Source organism: Schistocerca americana, chromosome X (genome assembly GCF_021461395.2).
Source record: "Schistocerca americana isolate TAMUIC-IGC-003095 chromosome X, iqSchAmer2.1, whole genome shotgun sequence".
NCBI lineage: Eukaryota > Metazoa > Arthropoda > Insecta > Orthoptera > Acrididae > Schistocerca > Schistocerca americana.
This window is the reverse complement of record NC_060130.1, coordinates 576155644-576180196: the sequence shown is the minus strand read 5'-3', so window position 1 is coordinate 576180196 and position 24553 is coordinate 576155644. Positions and strand designations below refer to the sequence as shown.

The 24553-nt window shown below is 39.6% G+C and overlaps 1 protein-coding gene across 1 annotated transcript in view; it reads left to right on the top strand.

Moving 5' to 3' along the window:
* The window catches only part of LOC124555122 (cytochrome P450 4c3-like), a 189288-nt gene that overhangs the window by 28346 nt on the left and 136389 nt on the right, over window positions 1–24553 (top strand). Inside the window, exons 2-3 of the mRNA XM_047128927.1 lie at window positions 19480–19586; window positions 20826–20916. Coding sequence (XP_046984883.1) covers window positions 19480–19586; window positions 20826–20916 — 198 coding nt within the window. The remainder of the gene's footprint in view (window positions 1–19479; window positions 19587–20825; window positions 20917–24553) is intronic.

Here is a 24553-nt window from a genome sequence, read left to right as displayed (position 1 = left end):
CAACTCAGTTGACAGACAAACACTATTCCAGATACTTTATGAATCAGCGATAGATGAAAACACCAGAAGACTTGTTGAACAAACGCTCACAGATACAACATCAAGAATTAAGTTTCAAGGCGAAATTTCTGAACCATTCAAAATCAAAACAGGAGTTCGACAAGGTGACGGACTGTCCCCAATTCTCTTTAACTTGGTTTTAGATAAAGTAGTAAAAACATGGGAAAACACATTAAAAAACAGAGGCACAAAGGGTATAAGCATGGGCCAAGGAAAGAACAAATTTGAAGTAAAATGTTTAGCCTTTGCGGATGATATGGCATTGATAACTGAAAACCGAACAGACGCAACAGTTATGCTTGATATGTTACATGAGATTGCTGAAAAGACTGGGCTAAAAATGTCCTACAAAAAAACCGAGTATATAGAACACAAACCTAATACAGAAAAGTTTATGAAAACAAAGTATGGAAAAATTAAAAGAGTTGATAGATTCAAATACCTGGGGGAGTGGATCCAAGCCAATGGACTGGATAACGCAACAAATAAAGAAAGAATAAAAAAGTTGGAATTTGCATATAAATTAACACAAAACTACTACAATAAGAAATCAATATCCATACAAGCAAAGATTAAACATTATAATTCAGTTATTAGGACACAAGCAACATACGGATCAGAGTGCCTAACATTGAATAAGAAAGGCGAATTAAGAGACCTAGAAAAAAGAGAGAGAAAAATATTAAGAAAAATTCTAGGTCCTGAGAAAAACAAGGAAAACAAGTGGATTAAAAGGAGAAATGAAGACCTATACAAAAATACAGAAAAGATCACAGATACGATGAGGAAGAGACGGCTAAAATTTTATGGACATTTAAAAAGAATGGAAGAAACACGAATTACAAAGAAAATTTTTAATTACGTTAGTAAGCTGAAAAACACCGTAGGATGGATAGAAGCAGTAAAGAAAGATGCCAACAAAATAGGTGCTACAGAAGAAATAATACGTGACAGGAATAACTTTAGGCTACTTATAGAAAACGCAAACTATGAAGAAGATGCACCAAAACCTCGACCCTAGAGAGTGTGGACAGATGAGCAGAGACGAGCAGTTGGCGAGAAAATGAAGAAGTACTGGGAAGAACGGAAGAAAAAGAAACACCATAAGTCTTAAGTTGTATGTGGTCCATAGCTGGCCAAATTCATAATTTAAAAAAAAATATGTCAAAACCCTTTGTTTTTGAATTATAAACATGCATGTGTTCATCAAATCATGGACTACAGCAACCTTTCAAATATCCTCAAGGTTTTGAATGGTTTCACAGGCTTCCATGACACATCAAAGAAGAGTTTCTGCATCCAGGTCATCTGCTTCATGGGCCAATTATTTAAGGTGGCAAAAGAGGTAATAATCCAAAGTACTGATGTCACGGGAACATGCAGGCAATGGAACTGGTCCTCTCCTACCTCTTCATCTATTATGGTATATAACAACCAGTGCATCTTGAACACTGAGACTGAAAATGTGCTGGAGCTCCATCATGCATGAACCATGTCTCCTCTTATTTGTAGGGGCACACCCTCTTGTAGGTTTTAGAAGATGTTCTGAATAAGTCCCTGGAGGGGCAGCATCTGTAAGATGGTAGAAAAACACTATAATAAATGAAAAGCACTATACTTCTGATATTCTACATAAGCAATACAGTGCTTTTCATTTGTCATTGGTATATATCAAGAATACAACTTGAGCCAATTGCTTCACCATTCTGAGGCACACCTAAGTTTATCTGTGTCTTGTCTGAGGATTTCTTTTCAAAATTTTATCATCAGCAGGTGTGTTTAATGTCTACCTTTTGAATCCTATTTTCCATGTCAGATTGGAACCACTCATTTGCTATTCCTCTTACACCTAATATTTCTAGTTTGTTTAATAGTATTTTGTGGTCACCAGAATCAAAAGCCCTGGACAAGTGTAAGAATATGCATGTAATACAGTTATCTTTGTCAAGAGCTTCAAGTATCACTTTTATTAACTCTGTTATCATTGGTATTGTACTTCTCCCACTTAAGAAGCCAAACTGTGCTTTGTCAAAATATTTCTACTTATTCCTGTATATCATTAGTATATTTTTCATGACTGATTCAATAAATTTTTGAAATTGTTAACAGTAGCAAAACTATGTCTCTAGTTAAATATACACTCTGCATTAGATTTTTTTAGTAAGAGAACAGCTCGTGTGTACTTTAGGGTCCCTAGAAAAGTACCTGAACTAGAAGACACATTTACTATGTTGGTTAAGAGGGCTTGTATACTGTCTATGCACACTTTTGGAACAAAGACTGGAACCTCACCTGCTCCTGCTGATCTGTCATTTATAATTTTCACTGTTATCTTTCTGACTTCAAGTTCTGTTGTGGGAAACAACATTGTGTTTGCAGTGTAATTCATTGTGGGTGATACATGTGTTTTAGTAAACTTTTGTTGCAACATCTCCACAATACCAGAAAAATAGTCATTAAGAAATTTTGCCAATTCTGAGGATTTTCTATTACTCAACTCCCATTTTTGATTTCTATGTTACTTTGTGTGTCTAACATTTCCAGTTTCATGTTTTATGACACCCAAAACTGATTTGCTTTCATTTTCTGTGTTATATATTATTTTGTCATTGAATGGTTTCTTTGCAGGAAGCAGCATCACACTATATTTATTTCCGTAACCAGGATAGTAATTTAGGAACTGTGGATTAGTGCAATGCTTTTGCAAAGAAAAGAGAAATTTAAGTGTCTGGGAGGACTTTTTAATTTTCTAATAGCAGCAGTTATTCTATTTTCCACAGCTGCTGTTGTTGTGATGGCTGCTTTTAGACATACCTCCTCAAAAATTTATTTAAACAGTGTGCAAAATTTAGAGAACTTACATCTGCATTGCTTACCATATACACTTCATCCCACGTTTGTTTTGCCAATGCCCTAGAAAAAGTATTTAATTTGAATTCCGAGAAGATCCATTTGTAGTCCCACAGTTTTGCAGGTCTTTTTCAAGCTTGTCTTTAGCATTATTACCTCACAGTAATGGTCAGAGAGGTCAAGATCTTTTATAAATACTATAGAATTTTCTGTGTCAATAACTGTAAGAATATGGTCTAAAATTGATGCTGAACTTATTGATAACCTAGTAGCAGTGTTTACTATGTGTGCCATGCCAAAATTCTTCAGAATGTTTAGGAAGTTATTATTAATTTCACCCTCAACACCTGTATTAATATTCATGTCTCCACATATTATTATGTTTGTTTTGGTGGCTGAGACTTTCCAGGACTTCAGTCAATTTGTTGAAGAAAGTGTTCACATTACGATTAGGTTAGTAGTACACACACAGAACGATTGACCTTTTATGGTTGCCTAGCTTTGTTAGGAAGGAGAAGGCCACATTTATCAGTCATAATCCCATTAATTTTTACTATTCTTGCATATCTAGATTCGACTGTAAATAGCCATTTTTAGTGCATTTGAGCTACAGTCCAACGAACTCATGGCAATACATGTCATGATACATCCCCACTTGTGCTATGTATGCGCAAGGAAACTGTGGTGGCTGTTTACAGCAACTTGCTGTAAACAACTGCCTCAGTTTCCTTCTTTCTGCCTGTACACCAATAAGATTGTGGTGTCGATCCATGAATCAATAGGCCAAAACATCATATGTGTATTATGTCTTCGAGTTAATCTTTGTTTTTGTATACTTCCAGGACCTCAGTTCCCGCCTAGTCCTCGACCTGAACGTTTGTCGTGCAATAAAAGTATTGATGATTAGAAGAGAGAACTGTGGTCATTACCTTACCACCTTGATATCTCCTTCAGTGGTGACCCCAAAGTTCGAATAATCCGTCGAACCAAGTACAAAGTGACTATCGCACCGGCTTCCGCGTGGACCTTTGTCCGCTACACAATGGCCTTCTACAACACGCCACCACCGCCCAGTTTTCACCAGCAATAGCAACTAAATTCAAGCACGCAAGTTGTAGTCAGTGTCCAACACGAATTTTCGCAGTCCTATAGCCTTGAGAACCAAGGGACCTCGTCAGGTGCAGAGGTTTTGAACATGACGCCAGCGATCTCCGACTCCGTCTTTGTTAGCCCTGAAGTGCTTCAGTTTTCACTGCACAGCAGTACAAAAAACCACTACACACTGATACTGAACTTTAATGCAAGTACTGTAAATAGTGGGGAGCATACTTTTCATAATGTGCCACAACAGGACGCCTTTTTGAATATGCAAGCTCCACGTGTGTATCACTCCGCACTGGTTGCATGCTACATGAATGACATTCGCCAGCCTGTTACTCCGAGTGTTCATCAGTGAAGTAATTTGAGCATGTGAGGTTCCACCAAGCTCATCAGTGACTCTGTGATGGACAATTTTGCTGCAGATGTGGAGGACCAATTGCATAATAACCTGTCGAGCAACCGCTGTAGCCACTTTGACCTTCCACCCCATCAACTGGTCCCGCTTCACTCCACGCCAGGCTTCCTGCTAAAGGATTTCACTTCCCCTCCAGCTACTATGAACACAACCGGCACGTCAGCTTCCTCTCTACCGCCCTCACGATGCAGAGTTAACTTTGACTTGCCTACTCCTGCGTCCGCGAGTGGCTGCCTGCATTCTTCGACTGCCAGTTCGTCAAATCTATAGAAACTTCCGGCACTGAGACCTGCCCACCCGGAATTCTGGTTCAACCTGGTCGAGCAAACTTTCAGTGTATGTGCACTTGATGACAACGCCAGTTTCACATACCTCATGAACCGCCTCCACGACTGTGTCGACTCAATTTATGACCTGGTTAAGTCACCTCCTCCGAACGAGAAGTACGCTTCAGCTAAACAAGCAACACTGGAACGTGTCTCCAAGACAAGAAGAGAAAACGTTCAACGGCTTGTCTATGAAGAACACCTCGTCCCAGCTGTGGCGATGCCTTCGACTTCTCGTCAGTGAATGCGACATGCCAAACCCCACGCTCACCGGAATTTGGATGGAAAAGCTGTCTCTGTCTGTCCAAACAGCCATCTCTGCCTATGAAGATAGACCAAATAGCGAATGCTTGCACGCCGCCGACCGAGCTTACTCCGCTCTACTACGTGAATGCCAGTTTTCAACCACAACCAGGGCCCCAACGTGGACGCCCCACTAAACCTAAGTCTGTCAAGCTCGCCACACTACCGGCACCTTTACATCTGCACAACAACAGCACATCTGACTCCGTGGAAGATTCTGGGCCGCCGCCGTCTGACCACTCGCAGGAGCCGACGTCCACCCATAAATACTGTTTCTTCCATGCAAAATTCGGCGAACAAGCACGCAATTGTAAACCGCCATGCTCCTACCCAAACTTCAACCACAGGTAGGCAGTGGCGCCACCTCCTGCAGCTTAAACAACAGGCACCATCCCACACTCCATTTGGTGTCCAACACTAATGCTTCAAATGGACATGTCTACATCCACGACTTGAACTCTGGCACAAACTTTCTCATCAACACGGGCGCAGATGTTTCCCTACTTCCATCTCGCCTTGCTACCAAAGAGATCTGACTACACAAAACAGTCCTACATGCTGTAAACTCATCTAGTTTGTCGTGCGTAGGTTCTACTTCATATGCAGTGTCCCTCTCGCCTGAGTACAACCTGAAGTGGTCCTTCCTGGTGGCTGACATCGACGATCCCATTTTGGGTTCAAAATGGTCCAAATGGCTCTGAGCACCATGGGACTTAACTTCTGAGGTCATCAGTCCTCTAAAACTTAGAACTACTTAAACCTAACTAACCTAAGGACATCACAAATATCCATGCCCGAGGCAGGATTTGAACCTGCGACCGTAACGGTCACTCAGTTCCAGACTGTAATGCCAACAACCGCTCGGCCACAGCGGCTGGCCCCATTTGGGGCATCTACTTTCTACGACACCACAAACTGTGGCCTGGCCTCATCAAGAATACAGTGTTCTACCACCCTACGCAGGAACACCTCCCGTGTGCTTCGTCGAGTGTCAATAGTACTGCTCAACAGGTCCACCTGGCTAGGAAGTGTAATAACCCCTCCTCCGAGCTCTTGTCATGGACCAACAAGTGGCTCACGGAGCGTGTCGAGTCTAGCATTTGGAACAACTTGAGCTCAACGACTTAAGTAACAAGTTATCTTTGGCATGGCAGCAGCTTGCAGCAGACATCGCCATGGGAACACACAAGGTTAGTCAGTGCCACTACAGTGTTCTCGTGCCCGAGTGCATTTGTGACCATGTGCCACATAAACTGCACAGTGTCCACACTCCCGCCACCTCTAACTGTGTTAATTCGAGTGCACATTCATCCTCCTCCTCGCTTGCGCAGCTAACTTCCCAGGCAGAGGTTAATGTTTTTGATTTACTGCCATCAGCTGCTCATTCACGCCTGCTACCGCCACCAAGCTCGACAGCGGCGCCTTCAGTTACTAATAAACAGTGTACCAACCTGGTTTCGCGTAGCTCACTTGTTTGCCACTTCCAGCCACCCAACAGGTGGCACTTATGCAAACTTTCGCCGTCTGCGCCACAACCCAGCCTAGCGGCCGCTGTGCACACTATACCACACACAGTCGCCTCATGTACCGCGTCGCGCGCTTCCATGGTTACAGACGGCACCGCCCACAAACTTCGCTTGCAAGACGGACCGCCTATCTCTTGCCGACCACACCGTCTCAAGCCAGAACTCATGAAAGTGGCTCGCGAACAAATAGACGATCTCTTAACTGCCGGAGTCATTGAACCATCTGCCGGTTGCTGGGCCTCGCCTATCCACTTTGTCACAAAAAGCGACGCACCTGGCGTATGCTTGGCGACTATACTAAGTTGAACTCTCGTACTATCATAGACAAGTACCCGGTTCCTAACGTCGCGGATTTTAACCATGCTCTTGCAGGCACCAAATATTTCTCGGTAGTGGACTGTAGGAGGGCATATCATCAAATTCCGATGGCACTAGAGGATATTGAAAAGACAGCTGTTACAACACCTTTCGGCCTTTTCCAGTACCGGTTCATGCCCTTTGGACTCCGCAACGCTGCACAAACTTGGCAGAGATTCATAAACAAGGTGTTGTTTCATCTGGATTTTTGTTTCGTTTACTTGGACGGCATTCTTATTTTCAGTCCTACTTTGCAAAAGAACAAGGAACATTTGCAGATTGTTAAAGACACTCTTATCGCTGCTGGTGTTGAACTGAATAATACGAAGCTCCAGTTACAACATACTTCGGTAAGATTCTTAGGCTACATCGTGTCAGCTAAGGTCCTCACTCCTCCCGAGGATAAAATCAAACCTGTTTTGGATTTGCCACGCCCTCACTCGTTTAAGGCGTTGCACAGGCTCATCGGAACAGTTAACAATTATAGGAAGCACTTGCCTGCTGCAGCTGAGGTTCAGGTTCCCCTAACAGACACCCTTGCTGGCAAAAATACGACCAGCATCCGCCCGGTTCCCTGGACCCCTGCCATGGAACAAGCTTTAGACAAACTGAAGCACCTACTGGCAAACGCAGTGACTGTTGCCCACCCCCATCCAAACGCTATATTTTTATTACCATGGATGCCAGTGATACCACAGTAAGTGCTGTCCTCAGCCAAGACGTCAGAGATACTACCTCTCCTTTGCAGTTCTTTTCTAAGAAGCTCAACGGCACTAAAAAAAAGTACTCAGCCTTTGATAGGGAGTTCTTGGCAGTTTATGAGGCTGTGAAACACTTTTGCGCCTAGGTTGAGGGCAGGTATATCTACATTTTAACTGACCATAAACCTTTGGTTGCTGCTGTAAAGAACCCCCTGACTGACCCTCCACCTAGACGCTTCCATCATTTGGACTTTATATTGCAATTTACCTCTGACATACGATACATCAAGGGTGCAAATAATGTGGTCACAGATTTTTTGTCTCGTGTCAGCACTCTCACAACTCTGATAGACCTCTCTAACTTGCCTCAGCTGCAGTCTGGCGATATGGACACTATGGACCTTATTTCCGGACACAGCTTGTCACTCAAACCTGTGCGATCCACCTTTCCCGGTGTCATAGGCGAGGTTTGGTTAGTGTGACGAATCAACTGGTACGCTGTGTCCCTTCATACCCAAACCTCTACAGAGACAAGTGTTCGACAGATTACACAACCTAGCTCATCCAGGTGTGAGAGCCTCTACCAGACTTATTTCAGGGCACTTCGTCTGGCGTGACATGCGTTGTGACTGCCAAGCCTGGGCTCGTGCCTGCATTCCGTGCCAGCCAAATAAAGTTTTGCGGCACACATCGCCCCACTAGGCAGCTTCACCGCTCCTCCCAGTCGCTTCCAGCATGTTCACATCGACTTGGTGGACCCCCTCACCCCCTCCGAGGGTTACAGCTATATGCTATCCACTATAGACAGAACCTCTCGTTGGTTGGAAGCTGCCCTACTACCCAATATTACATCTGAATCAGTGGCACAATCCTTCATAGACACTTTGATTTCACGCTTTGGCTGCCCTGTTTACCTGAGGACCGACCAAGGCCATCAGTTTGAGTCTGCCTTGTTTTCTGAACTATGTAGGCTGTGCGGTATCAAGAAAATTCATTGAACAGCATACCACCCCCCAAAGCAATGGCCTTGTGGAACGCTGGCATAGGACGCTTAAGATGGCCCTACATTGCCATGGCCTCCCTTGGACAGAAGCCCTGCCATTCGTCTTACTCGGTTTGTGGACCACTTTCAAGGAAGACCTTAAAGGCTCAGTGGCCGAGTTCGTCTACGGCCAGTCCCTTACACTGCCAGGCGAACATGTTGCTCCTACTCCAGTCGCCAAACCATTCGAACTGCCATCCTTGGTAGAACAAGTGACGTTACACTGGAACAAGCTTCAATCCCCACCCCCTTACAGCCACACTCCACCGCACACATATGTTCCCAAGGTGCTTAACACTTGCGAATTTGTGTTCCTTCGCGACGACACTGTAAAAGCCTCATTACAGCCCCCTTATACAGGCCTGTACAGAGTTGTCAAATGAACCAGTAACACAATGAACATTGTAATTAAGCACTCAGTAACTACTGTCTCCCTTAACAGGATTAAACCTGCTCACGTCGAGTTTTCCCCTACCTCACCCACCGTTGAAGAGACCACGCTCTCTGGCCACCCTCGGCCTTCTTCCTCTGCTCATGATTCGAGTAAAGTCACGCCTACACCGGTCCTGTCAACGAGCCCACACTCATTCCAGGGTTTTCCGCCTCCCAGCTCCCATAGCAGAGGCCCCAGCTCCCAGGGCTCAAATATAACAGTTCCATCTTCGTGCAACAGCACACCGCACCGCTCTTCTAACCGGTGCAGCCCGCAGGTTCCTGCCACGCCCACTCAGACCTCACCATCTGACACTCACCCCTCTACTCGCAGCACACCGCCCTCACCGTGCTACGGCTTCCCCACCTCAGCATACCTCTCCGTTAGCAGGCGCCACTTACGAGCTCTCTACTCACGTTCATCCTAATGACATTTGTGGTTTATCTGTCGTCGTTAGTGGTGATAACGCATTAGTGCTGCTTGCGTGTGACAATTTGTGTGACTCGTTAGGTGGTGGGTCACAACGTGTAGTGAAGTGTTTCAAAATCTCTTGAAGTGCTACGTGTGGCAAGCTATGTGCTTATGATAGGCCAAGTGGAAAGGTGATCATTAGGTTCCCTGCCGACGACACCCTTCCACACCAGCGCTCCCGCACTGGCCGATGACTATGACCGTCGATGTCGCTTCAAGACATCAGCATCAGCATTCCAGGATTTGCTCCGCACTCTCCTCCCACACGGCCCGTGCCGTTAGATGCAGAGGAACTCACTGTAACACACTTAAACTCTCGCCAACCCCCCCCACCTTCGAGTACATACTCCATACTGCAGGGGGGGAGGGGGGGGGGGGGAATGTGGCATCGATCCATGGATCGATAGGCCAAAACATCATATGTGTATTATGTCTACGAGTTGATCTTTGTTTTTGTATACTTCTGGGAACTCAGTTCCTGCCTAGTCTTTGACCTGTACATTTATCGTGTAATAAAAGTATTGATGGTCAATACCTTACCACCTTGATAACTCCTTCAAGAACATGTGGTGACATGTACTGCCATAAATTTGTTAGATTGTAACTGAAAAGCACTGAAGATGGCTATTTATAGCCAAAATCTAGATATGCAAGAGTAATAGAAATTGATGAGACTGCAACTGATTACTGTGTGCTTCTCCTTCCTTACAGTCTATGGTTGTTGTTCACAACAGTTCCTTAAGGAATCAATGTACCATTCTTAGTTCAACAGGTGAAAATTTGAAATTTTTATCTACACTAGTTGGTACCATACTTTCTCTAGCTTTAAAGTGTGTGCCACTTTTAATACACACATCAACAAAGGATTTGCATCACCCTTTTATTTCAAAATTCATGGCACAAGAAACAAAACTTATGTCTAAGGCACGCACATATACACATTTTAATTGTGTCAAAAAAGCAAATGTTTGTGTAATGGCACAATCATCTGTTTCCTATAGGAGTTTTGTCACAGCAATCCTGAGCAACATCAATATGTAGTTGAATGTCCCCTTGCTTGGATGTAGGCTTGACTCCATTGAGGCATATCATTGACAAGATCATAAAACTAGCCCTGATCCAAATTGTTCCAATCTTGAATGGCAATTCTGCATAAGCTGTGCAGAGTATTTAGTCATTGTTGAGATTCGAAAATAGCTTGTTTCAGTAATACCACACATGTTCAATTAAGCTCATATCTATGGAACAGACAGGTCAGCCCATTCTCGTGATCCTGGCATACTGAAGTAACATGTTCATAAGCACAACATAAGGAAAATGTTAGTTATCATCCATCAAGATGAAATTGTCACCAAAATGATAGCCAAACAATCCCACTATTGGTTGCAGAATCTCTTCCCTTTACTGTAGAGCAGTGAGTCTGCCCTCAAAAGCTGCAAAAAAATGTATGGTGACCCTATGTAATGCCACCCAAGGAATACCACCCCACCATTACCTTGTTGCACAAGAGGCATTTGATGTTACTGGGTTGTCTCCAAACATGTTGCCTGGAATTATCAGAGTACAAAAAGATCAGAGTTTTGTCCATAAACAAAACCCAAGCCAGTCATGGGGTATCCATTCTTCATGATTTTTCACCCGTCCTTAACTGGGTCCATAGTATTGTGGTGTATGACATGCTGACTGTCATGGTCATCAGGAATTGAGAGCTGCATCATGCAATCACCTCACAACAGTTTGATAAAACACATTATGTCCCATAGCCTCTTCAAATGCTGAATTAAATCCTGAAGCACTCAGCCCATGGTTCCTTTTTACTCAAAAGTCACAGATCTTGACAATTTTATGCACCTGTCGAATGTGGTGGCCTGTGCCATGAAGTCTTCAACACTACCTGTCAACAGGAACCAATTCCATGTCCACACGACTTCACTTTGCCTCTGGTGCACATGCCTAATATCTTTCCAGGTTGACCATCCTTCTGTGCATAATGTGATGGTTTCAGACCCGACTGTTGGTCATGATTATTCTTCATGGCATGATGCACATTCACTCTACTGTTCCACAGATGTCTGCAATGCATGCCTACTAGTGTTTTACTTTCAAATGAAATGCTTAGATCCCTTTGAGTGCAGCATTCTACCCATAGGTACTGCTCATGATAACTATGTATATGTTTACAAACTATGACAGGGATGACCTTCCAGTCAGTACAGGAACAGTCACAATAGCAACACACCTCTGTGACATATTTGGGTGATGCAGAACGTTTTTGGATGTGTGCATAAATACATGATCCCACATCCTTTAAGGGAGGTAGGACGTCAAACGGGCTGACTTGGAGCAGGAGAGGCATCACATGACATTTTAATTTCCACTGTCTATACTTTTACAAATAAATTCATAAAACTTTCTATAGCATGACCAGGAAGGATTCAGAATTTACACTTACAGCAGTGGAAGTTCGAAAACATAATATAATTTTTTTTTTTACATGTGAAATGTCATCATTTTTTTCACTTACTAATAGCAGCATTTGTTCCTATAGGTACACTTGTCTTCATAAGTAAGAGAGATTCTTCGATGAATTTTGCCCAGCATCCAAACCATACTCAAAGGTGTATGAAACTCTACAATTTTACAAATATATTAAAAACTGTGGTAATAATTGATGTAACTAACTAGAAAATTTATGTTTTTTTCTAAACATGAAGTTTAAAATATAACAGCTCATTCGTTTTTTCATAAATTAAATAAATTCTAGAGTTTCATACACCTGTAAGTATGGTTTGTATGCTGTGCAAAATTCATCGAAGAATCTTTCTAACTTATGAAGAAAAGTGTATCTATAGCAACAAATGCAGCCATTAGTAAGTGAAAGAATGATGAAGTTACACATGTAAAAAAAAAATTATTTTGTTATATTTTCGATCTTCCACTGCAATGAGTGTGAATCCTGAATCCTTCCTGGTGATGCTGACAAAGTTTTATGAATTTATTTGTAAAAGTATAGACAGTGGAAATTAAAATCTCCTGTGATGCCTCTCCTGCTCCAAGTCGGCCCGTTTGACATCCTACCCCCTTAAGGTAATTGATGTTAATATGATGACAGGTATGTATGTTGTATTTCAGTGTCTCTGCAGCAGCGCTCTGTAATGCATTTTATACATTAGTGTGTGAAATCATGTTATATTCCTGTTTATGTCAAACTCTTCACATTTTTTATTCTCTGCAAAAATAAAAATAGATGCTATCTAAGCAGGAAATGCAAATTACAGATATGTTTCTTGATATTTCATTAATTTTATTCTTAGATCTAGCCATGTGGCAAATCCATCAGGCATGTGTAAAGAGTCATTTTTTCATGTAGACAGTGACTTCTTAGAAAACAGAAATTGTTCTGTGTCCACTGGCAGAATGATTCAACTACATAGTTCAACATTAAAACGGCGTATTTCTTGTAAAAATAATAATGCATTGTCATTTAATTTCCATCATTTGGATGCTACATTTGTATGTATTAAAGCATGAACTAACATTTTGCTTTGAAGAAAGTTCAGGACTCACATTACAAAGGAGTGAAGTTCAATCCTGTTGTATTCGCTAAATCAAGTCTAGTGCCAAACATCCAAGATAGCAGCAAGTGAATCTAATACCACAGAATGTTCATTGCTGAACAAGATTTCTGGCTTGCATGCTTTGCAACATATGTGATCACAAACAATTAACATGAGCAACACAATGTGAAACATGTCATAAACATTTATTTAAATAGTACATACATACAATACTCAACTTTTTGTGTTGATAGGTGCCTGACACTGAAGTTCCAAATTCTGTTCTCTAACTAATCTAACACACTGAAAGTGAACTATCTAATCCATGAAGTTCTGTGGCAGGTATTAAGTTCCATCTCTGAATCTGAATTTCATTAGACATTTAGCATCAGATGAGCACTCATAAATAGTGACTGCAGACACAGAAAATCCTTAATTTTGTGAACATGATTTAAGTTTCTTTAGATTCCATCACTTACTTCACTAGCAAAATAAAATGCAAACTATGAATTTCTGCTCTCAGATATTTCTTGAAAAAGAAAACTGAAGGTACACTGTCTCTATTTAATTATTGTACTAGTTTAAAATTAAAAGACAGGGGTCAGTATGAGGTGTTATTGAAAATAACAAAGGCTTAAATTTCATCAGACTTAAGAACCTAATGTTTTATACAGATTAAAATGATCTTGAGTGGAACTGAGTTGTAAATAAAAAAAAAAATCCTATTTAAATGTTTTGTAAATTACGGAATAAATAAGAAATAAAATATAACTTTAGAAAGCTGTTATTGGATGAATTATAGAAATTAATACCAACTGATTGACATTTATTTTTGAAGAATGCTCTCTGTGCTACTCAGAACCCACAAGAGATTTCTACCCAGCAAATGCATAAAATATGAGGGTGTAGAGAGAGAAGAGGTTGACAGCACCAAATTGTTGGAATTATTGATTGACAATTACTTGTGTTGGAACATTAAAATAAATTTTTTTGTTTTGTGGTGTGAATATTGCCAAACAGAAGGTAATGTACAACTAAGCAGGTGGAATATTTTGTCACTTTCATTGCAATATGTCATGAAGTACGGTATTTGGGACAACTTCCCAAAAACCAAGCTAAAATCATCAAAGTCCAAAAGCATGAAACACAAATTATTTGTAGCATATTTGGAAACAGGCTATAGAGGTCTATTTGAAGAACTGAGATATATGCATTACTGTTTCTTATTTTATATCTGAACACAACTTATTTCTATTTCAAGTCAACCACTGGGTTCTTGGACTCAATATTGAGAACAAGAAAATCTACACAAAGACATTAAATCCACTTAATTTGTTTAAAAAAGTGTCAATTTTCTAGGATCCCGTATTTTCAGTAATTTGAAGGAACTCTGTAAAAAGTCTGTTTACCAATAAAGTATCATTTGAGAGGTTCTTAAAGGGTCTATTGGCTATGAACAGCTTCTACATCAATGCTGGATTTCTTAGGGGGCTAAAGTAATTGATGTACATATGGTAAACTGCCAAACTCTTTCAGCTAAATTAACTTTTGATTCATTAAAGATAATTATGTTCTCTTTTCCTCTTGACAACTAGTGACTGACAGCCCAAGAAGCAAAGATTAATGCACCTTACAACTTCATTTATTATTGAGATATAAGAATTAACTCTATTTGATGGAAGTATACTCCACTCTCCACAGAAACTTGCAATGAGCTGTTGTCAAGCTAGAACATTAAATTTTACAAAGGTTTAAATATTTTTGTATCAAAGAAAACTTCATACTGCTCAAAATCATTCAGCCTGATTTATAGCATGATGATCTATCTCTCATGTATAAAACACAGGTCACTATTGACGGTGATGTACAAATCACATTAACTTAGATTAATAATGCTAGTTTCCATGGAGAGTGGAGTAGACTTCCAGGCAGTGTATTATTCAAACAGCAGAGGAAACAGCACAAAACTCCCCATATTAAACAAATTTTTACTTTGTAATTTCTTGTCAGATGTACAAATGAGTTTATATCATTAAATTTTCCATATACTGATCTGCTATTGTGGTGCAAAAAGTACCATATACCCATTTAAGAAAACAAAGTTAACACCTATATGTCAATAAGAAATGTAGTTGCAAAATGTGTTGACCTTTATTTGATGACCTCCTGTCATTTCATCATGGTGAATGGAGATCACTAATATCTTTAATGATCCATAAGTATTTTGAAGTGAAAAAGCTAGGCATCGCTCCATATGTATGTAGCAGGTATCTCTGCTAAGAGTCACCAGACTCAGTTTCTCAGATATTTCAGCAAATAGTTACATCATGATTTATCAATGTTTTGGTAAGTCAGCCCAAACAAATATTGCTCATTGTGTATTTCGTGTGATGCCCAATGTCAACAGAAAAAATTGGTTTGTTTCTCATTTCAAGCAAAATGCTTTATGAAGGGGAATTTGATGTGCCCTTTGGACAGAGCATCTGCCTCCACAGCTCTGTGCTCAGTGTGGCTGGCTGCCATGTGTGGACCGAGATTCAACTCTCAGTATGGCCAGAAATTTTACCTTGGTGGGAGTAGTGGAACAGGATGTACTCAGCCTTGTGATACCAATTGAGAAGCTACTTGACTGAGTCATAGTGCCACTGGGTCTACTAAACTGACAATGGCTGGGAGTGTGGCCTGCTAATGGCCACCCCTTCATCCCACACTGAAATGATGCCATTGCCAGAAGATGACATGGCAGTCAGTTGGTCCCACCTGTGATGAGAATGATGGTGCTTATTATTATTATTATTTGATAGAGCAGTGACAAATTAATTTAGTGGTCTATTCGGTTTACTTATGTATGGTAATGGGAATAGTAAAATCTAAAAGGTAACCAGCAGTCCAGGAGTGACTGAGTAGTGCTGATGCACTGTGGCAGGAGGATGACTTTGCAGTATGAGGCAGTACACAAGATAGGGCAATTCCTGCAAGGAAGATTTGATGAATAAACATTTAGCTTTATAACAAGTGGTATTCATTAAACTGAGTATCATGCTAGACCAGTATGAGACTGTTGTGCCAAATGAGAACATTTTGTTTGTGCACTGTTTCAGTACAATAATATGATTTACATAAGAAATAATAGTGCATAGTTTTTCTGAGAATGTTTGGCTGCAATAGCTCACTAGCTGTCTTACATATTTAGATATGTGTGGTAAAATCTGTATTAGTCTGCGACTGTAAATATTTTTAAAGTTTTTGACTTACTCCATATATTTAATGACCATTTCATTTAGGATCTGTGGAAATAATTGTGACTCATTAGTTCTATTGTAAGTATTATTTTGTATTTTTGTGTCTCTGATATGTTCCAACCTCCAAGCATTTCCTAGCTATGAGTTTATGCAGAGAATGGTATACCTAATCTAAATCACATATATAAGATGATAACAGTACAGAGCCCTACAACTGTCACACAGTAGTACTGACAAGGGGAATTCAGAAGAATCTCAGAAAACATTTTAATTTTAAAAAAATTTTGAAAAATTATTTTATTGGTAGCATGCAAGGGTTATCATAAAATATCCATACATATTATATAAGTGGATATATGTATGTTTGTACCTGTATGTATGCATGTATATACTTCTCTCATCTCCTCCTAAAGCACTGAAACAATTTCAACCAAACTTGTTACACATATTACTTACTGTTGGGGTAAGAACCATCTACTTCTCAAAGGGGTGTAGATGAAAGAGAAGTATAGCTCGCACTGCACAAACAACCAGATTATATTCATCCAGTATTTGAGAATGAGAGCATTAGTGACTTGCAATCAACTTTACACATAACATCAAACCTTTAAAACACTTTTCTTGCTGACTCCCTCCACAAAATGATGAAAAAAAAAAAAAATGCGTACTACATTTTCTCTGTTTATGCAGCAAAACTGCCACATCAGGCATACCTTTTAATTTATTAATTCTTTTCTAATAACTTTATTTGCAACACATTTTGCAGGCACTATTCACGTTTGCCACTGAGTGTGTACTTGCAAAAATATACCATTTTATGATACATAGTTCAGGAGACATGACGCCATAAATATTGAGCTGTGTGAAAATAAAACTGCAGGGTTAAAGTCCCTAGGGATACAGGTGAAATGTGTGTGCAAATATGTGTCAGATATGTTAAATATGTGTGAAATATATGAGAGATGTATGTACATGTGCAAAGACTTGGGTAAAAAAATCCTTATAAGCCCCTGGATCAATTTCAGCTGAAATTGGTACACATATTACTTACTGCATGGAAGAAAATAATGTGGGAGGTAGAACCAGCAACCTCCTGTTGCGGTGAGAATGATGTCATTTAATAAACAATTTTATGATTTTTGTTTTAATTTCTATTGATAATTTGTAGGAAAATGTGGAGAGAGAGAAGGGTGGAGGAGGAGATATACAGACAGAGAGGGGGAAGGAGGATATGGACACAGATAGGGGGATGTGGAGATGAACAGAGAGAAAGTGAGGGGGAAATGGACAGAAAGGGAAGAGGAGGACATGGCCAGAGAGAGGGGAGATGAGGAGACAGGGATGATGATGATGATTATTATTAATATTATTATATTTGGTTTTTGGGGCACTCAACTGCATGGTCATCAGCACCCATACAAATTCCTAACCTTATCACAGTCCAGACTCGCTACATGATAGAGAAATGATGAGGACACACAAAAACACAGTCCCTGGGTGGAAAAAATCCCTGACCCGGCAGGGAATCAAACCCAGGGCTCCACGATTCAGAGGCAGCAACGCTAGACACTAGGCCATGAACAGGAGATGGAGACAAAGAGAGAGAGGAAAGGGGTGGAGATATACAGAGAGGGGGGGGGGGGAGAAATGGACAGATAGAAAGGAAGGAGGAGATCAACAGAGATAGGGGGAAGAAGAAAAGGATAGTGAATGGGAAGATGAGAAAACGGACAGAGAGAGGGGAGAAGAGCAAGTAGATGGAGAAAGGAAAGGGGTGAAGATGGACAGAGAGGGAGGAAGAGGAGATGGACAGAGAGAGGGGAGGAGGAGATGGACAGAGAAAGGAAAGAGGTGAAGATGGACAGAGAGGGAGGAAGAGGAGATGGACAGAGAGAGGGGAGGAGGAGATGGACAGAGAAAGGAAAGCGGAGGAGATGGACCAGATTTTTGGAAGGGGGGGGGGGGGGGCAGGAGAATATGGATGGAAGGAGGGGGAGAGTTGTTCACTGACTTTTGAAACCTTTAAGTTCAGCACTAGAATGAAGCACACTGATGGAATTGCATGTTGCAGGATCAGTGAATGAGCTGATGATTTTCAGGAAATTCCATAAATTCAGAATGGGAGTGGTCACAGCATACTGAAACATGTAAGGAAAGACAGACAGTAATTTTATAGATCTGTCATTAGCAATAATATTTCTTTAATCTTTCTTGATGAGAAGTTATATTTTTGAAGATATTAACTGTTCTCAAAAGAACAGATACCATTGATGACCATGCAGCTTCTCTAGAATAAATGATAATTAATTGAAACCCTTAGCTGCCGACAGGTGTTGTTGATATACCTCAATAGGGACAGCTGAAAATGTGTGCCCCAACTGGGATTCGAACCCGAGATCTCCTGCTTACATGGCAGACACTCTATCCATCTGAGCCACCGAGGACACAGATGAATAGTGCTACTGCAGGGACTTATCCCTTACACACTTCCCATGAGACCCACATTCCTGACTGTCTATTAGGAACATTACGTATGTACATTGTGGACAGTTGGGAATGTGGGTCTCACGGGAAGCTTGCAAGGGATAAGTCCCTGCAGTCACGCTATTCATCTGTGTCCTTGGTGGCTCGGATGGATAGAGTGTCTGCCATGTAAGCAGGAGATCTCGGGTTCGAATCCCAGTTGGAGCACACATTTTCAGCCGTCCCCATCGAGGTATATCAACAACACCTGTTGACAGCTGAGGATTTCAATTAATTATCAGCTATATTTTTGTTACTTTAAATAAGTCAGGATATATTAAATACCCTCATTAAATGAGCTGTGGTAGATTGGAGACATAGGCACACTGATAAAGTAAGATCATTTTCAAAGTGAAAAATGGGAAAGCATGCCTAGCAAATTTTATTTCCTAACATCTTATATGAATAATATTCTCAAATTCTCAGGGTCCTGGTAGGATACCAATAGTGTATTTGTAGGGCTATTGCTGAGAGGATGCTGTCATTCAATAAGACATTTTATGGTTTTTGTCTTATTACCTATTGATAATGTGTAGGAAAATATTCTAACACTTTCAACATCATTGTTTCAGAATTCATACCAATCCTGAAGAAAATATATGATGATTATTATCCTATATACAAAATATGGTTCCTGGGTGTCGCCATAGTGTTTATCGGTGATCCAGATGGCGTTGAGGTATGGCATTTTAGCTGATCAGTTATCTCTGTTTATAAGAATTGCTATGTAAATTCTCTTAGAATTTGTTCATATTTACCATGTTATTGGCTGAGAAAATTTATGAGCAAATTCAGTGTCACTATAAAGTTTACTCCAGCCAATGCTCAATAATTTATATTTTAATCAAAATTGTCTTTGTTTGGGTAGCAATTAATGATAGCCCTCCAAAAATAAATAAACCAATATTCATCAAAAAACAAAGACTTACCAAACGAAAGCGCTGGCAGGTCGAAAGTTGAAAGTCCTTCGACCTGCCAGCGCTTTCGTTTGGTAAGTCACATCATCTTTGTTTTTTGATAAATTTTTCCCACGTGGATTGTTTCCCTCTATTATATTAAACCAATATTCAAGTACATATACAATGACACTGCATTAACAAACCAAAAAATATCTAATTTCAGTACATATTTAATAGCTTTTGCAGCCACACCAGCCTATATAAGGACTTACAGTGGCAAGTCACCTCAATTGTCTAATAGGACTCTCAATGAAATGTTGAGCCCAAACATATTTTAGGGCAGTGACCAGCCAGCAATTTTTATGCTATAACTTTTAAATTTTATGTAGTTGGGTACTTTTAATTAGTTATTGTAATGCCATCATGTATTTACTTGGTTATTTTTTGATTTTTGTAGGGTTATTGACAATTTTCTTATAAGTCTATTCAGTTCATTTGATTTTAAATCTTACAGTGAATTAAACTGAAATTGTGCACATCAGTTTTTAGTTACAAGTTAGAAATGGTTTTCTGTTCACTATTACTGTTCTCTAAGGAATATTCTCTGAAGTAAGTTGACCAAAAACTCATGTCACTTCTGATTCATGTGTCACTGAGGCTATAGAAATACGAGAGTTAGTGAACATCTTGGATTTCAGTTTTCTGCATTAACCAACTTTAACATTGATATACACACAAAAAACTAAAAACAGTCAGAATATGTTCGAAACACGAATTTGCTTCTTCTGCTGGAAAAGAAACTTACACAAACTGCATGGCTTTTATACTACATCTTACACAAGAAAACTGATTTCATTAACTGGCATATGATGTCAAGCACATAAAATAAACTAAAAGTTTTAGGGAAACACATTTACCGGTTTGGACACTGAATTCCATATAAATTATTCATCACATATGAATCATTGTAGTGTCTGAAAAATAGTATAAATTTCCTCAAGTATACCTTTCTTCTGCAGAAAATCCTAAGTAGCCAGCAGCATATTACAAAAAGTGATGATTACTTGATTCTGGAGCCATGGCTGTGCAAAGGACTGTTAACCAGCACAGGCAAGTTTTCTATACCTTCATGTACTTTGACATACTGATACAAATATTTCTTGAAATTAATTGACAAAATACTGTGTTAATTATTGTTATTGATATGCATTAATCTGTTTTGGAACACTCTAATAATACACAGATTATCAATTAGTGACCATATTAATTCTGTTCCTCCATCACCTGTCTGAAGTCAGGAACCTACATCTACATGTACATCAATATTTCACAAGCCTCCTGATGGTGTTGTATTGTATTGTATTGTCATTTTTATTGGTCCTGTTGTCTACATAGCAGCTTATGCATAAGACACAGGACACGTCAAGTTATAAATATACAGACAGGCTGAAAGTCTTTTCAAGGCATGCATATTTAGGGTTACAATAATACACTTTACACGTAAGTATTTATATAACACATTTCATAAATTTAAATATTCTTCAATGGAGTAAAAGCAGTGATGCTGTAAATATGACTTTAGAGATTTTCCAAACGGATTGACCTCAGTGATAGCTTTTATGTTTTCAGAAAGTTTGTTACAAAGCTTAACTCCCATGTGAAAAGTACCTTTTTGGCACAGTGCTGAGCTGATTTGAGTCATATGTAAGTTTCTGTTTTGTCTGGTAAAGTGATCATGTACATCACAGTTTTTTTGCAGTCTCCAGTCCTTGCCTATTACATTTAATTTAAAGAACAAAAGGGTTTCCATAATGTATACACATGGTAATGGAGGAATAACAGATTTCTTAAACAGGGGTTTACAAGAGTCTCTATGCTTGCACCCAAACAAGATTCTAATGGCTCTTTTTTATAGTATAAAAGTGCTATTAGCTGTTTTAGAGTTTCCCCAGAAGGTGACCCCATATCTAAGACAAGAATGAAAGTACGCATGATATGCATTCAATACTGTTTTCTCACTACAGCATGATTTTAATGAACAAAGAAGGTAACATGTTTTGCTCAGTTCTGCATTTAGATATTCAATATGCCTATTCCATATGATGTTACTCTGCAGCCAAAGTCCTAAGAATTTGGTTTCAGTATTGTTACCAACTGGTTCGTCATTGATAGAGACTGATGGGATAAATATGTCCTTGTTAGTAACATTGTGGAATTTTAGAGCAATGGTTTTCTTACTGTTTATTACAAGCTGATTACTCTGTGCCCAGCTGCTAAGTTGTTTCGTGGCCGTGTTTACTGTCTGCTGTAACTGTTCATCGTCGTCACCTTTTAGTACAATTGTGGTATCATCTGCAAATATGATTGTTTTGTGTGCATCTACATTTAAGCTTAGAGCATTTATGTACAGAAGAAACAGGAGTTCCATTACTGATCCTTGGGGTGCACCACATTTAATTTGTTTGTAGTCAGATAAGTGATTAGATACAGTTTTAGTTCAATATTTGTGTCCTTGATGCTCACTGCCTGCTTACAATTAGTCAGGAAGGAACTGATCCACTTGTTGGATGGACCTCGAATACCATATCTTTCAAGCTTTGATAGCAGAATTTTATGGTCCACCATGTCAAAAGCTTTTGACAAGTCAATAAATACTCCTATTGTTTCCTGTTTTTTGTCCATCAGGTATAGGATAGAATTGATGCACTCATAGACAGCAGTTGTTGTTGACCTCTTATTTCTGAATCCATGTTGTTCATTACATAGGATGCTGTTTTTATTTATCAATTTCATAAGTTTCTCATGCATAACTTTTTCTAGTACTTTAGAGATGCAGGAGGAAATTGTGGTGGGTCTGTAGTTATTTTCATTGTCTTTATCCCCTTTTTTATATACAGGAATAACTTTTGATGTTTTCAACACATCGGGGAAAGTGCCTGCCTGAAGTGAGCAGTCACATAAGTGTGTGAGTACTTCAATTAGGTTTGATGCACTCTTCTTTAACATTGTTGCAGGTATACCATCAATACCTGCCGATTTGAAATTTTTTAGTCCTTTTGTTGCTTTAGCTACTTCATCTTGTGAAACAGAACTGTTAATAATACTGCCTTGTACTTTTATGCTTACTATTTGAGCAAGGTGGTCACTAAAGCCTGCATTGAAAATTTTTAGTGAGGTGTTGTGTAAACTCTTCTTGACTAGAAACTGATCAAGAGCTGTTTCGCAAGTTTCTGTTACTCGAGTAGCTGCTTTTGCTTCAGCCTTTAAATTGTAGGACGTTGCCAGGTTCAAAATGGTCTCCCTATTTCCACCATTCATGAGGAAATTGTGGAGGCTACTTCTAGTATCACTAACTGATAACTCCTTCCTATTCCACTCATGTATGGTGTATGGGGAAAAATGATTGTTGGTAGGTCTCCGTATTAGCTCTAATTTCTCAAATTTTTGCATTGTGATCATTTCACAAGGTTTATTTGGGAGGAGGTAATATGTTGTCTGACTCTTCCTGGAAGGGACTCTCTAGAAATTTCCGTAGTAAGCCTCTCTGTGATGCACAACCCTTCTCTTGTAACATCTGCCACTGGAGTTTGTTGAGTAAATCTGTAATACTGCCACACTGACTAAATGATCCTGTGATGAAAGACACCACTCTTTGTTAGATATTATCTAGTTCTTCTATCAGTTATACATGGTAAAGTGGGCAAATAACATTTTTCTTGACAATCTTAGTGCTCTTATTTGTACCTCCTTAATGCCTAAAATAAGATATGATTAGCATGAGCCTCACACGAAACTCAAATACTCCAGCTGAGACCCAGTCAAAGAACAGTGTATCCCTTGCTGCACCTTACTCCAAATTAGTCTCATTTTTTGGAAAAGGGCATTGTTTATTTCATATATTCTTTACCATTCAGACATGTTTGGTCATGCAGGAAGTCAGCTAAGCACTGTATATTGTGATGGTATACTGTTGCTGTTCACTTCCACCAACTCAGAACAGATTTTTGAAGTTTTGTTCCCCTTAAGAAGCTTGCAATGAATTACTGCACACCACCCCACTTTATCAATGAACTGCATCATGTTTCTAAACAAACAAAAAATTAATTAGAAAACTTTTCCCAGCTAATAATTAAAACTTTATGACTATCCCATGCAAATTTCAGATGACTGTCTGTGGATGAACAGAAGGTCTTTTTGAATTAGGTGACTCTCCATCCTGTGCAGATAATGGTAGCAATAAGACACCTTCAAATTATTAGTGAAAGATCTACATAAATGCTCCAATCAGATTAAACTGCTAAAATTGTATTGACGAGTGGCCAAAGCCTTCAAAAGAAAGAAAAACACAACAGAGTTTGAAGTGCCCTTAAAGAATAATGGAGATCACGTAATACTAGGTACAGACTTGAAATTTATAGCGGTGAAATTTTTTAGGTAAAATCAAAGTGTGTATTGAAATTATGGGCTAATGGGTGATGAAGGTAGTGTATTTGTTGCAGTAGAAATTGAAATCTACCAAGACTGAGATTGAAGCAGCAAACAAGATTGTTTGAGGAAGGCTCAGTATCAAGGGTGGGCATAAACTTTTAATTAGATCCCTATCAACCACCAGATACACACCCAGATGTATACAAAAACCTTGTGGAAAACTGCAGCTTGTTAGTAATGTCATCATCGGAGGAAACTTTAACCATCCAACAATCAGCTGCAAAAATTACAGTTTTGCAGGTGGTGGAAAAGGCAAGAC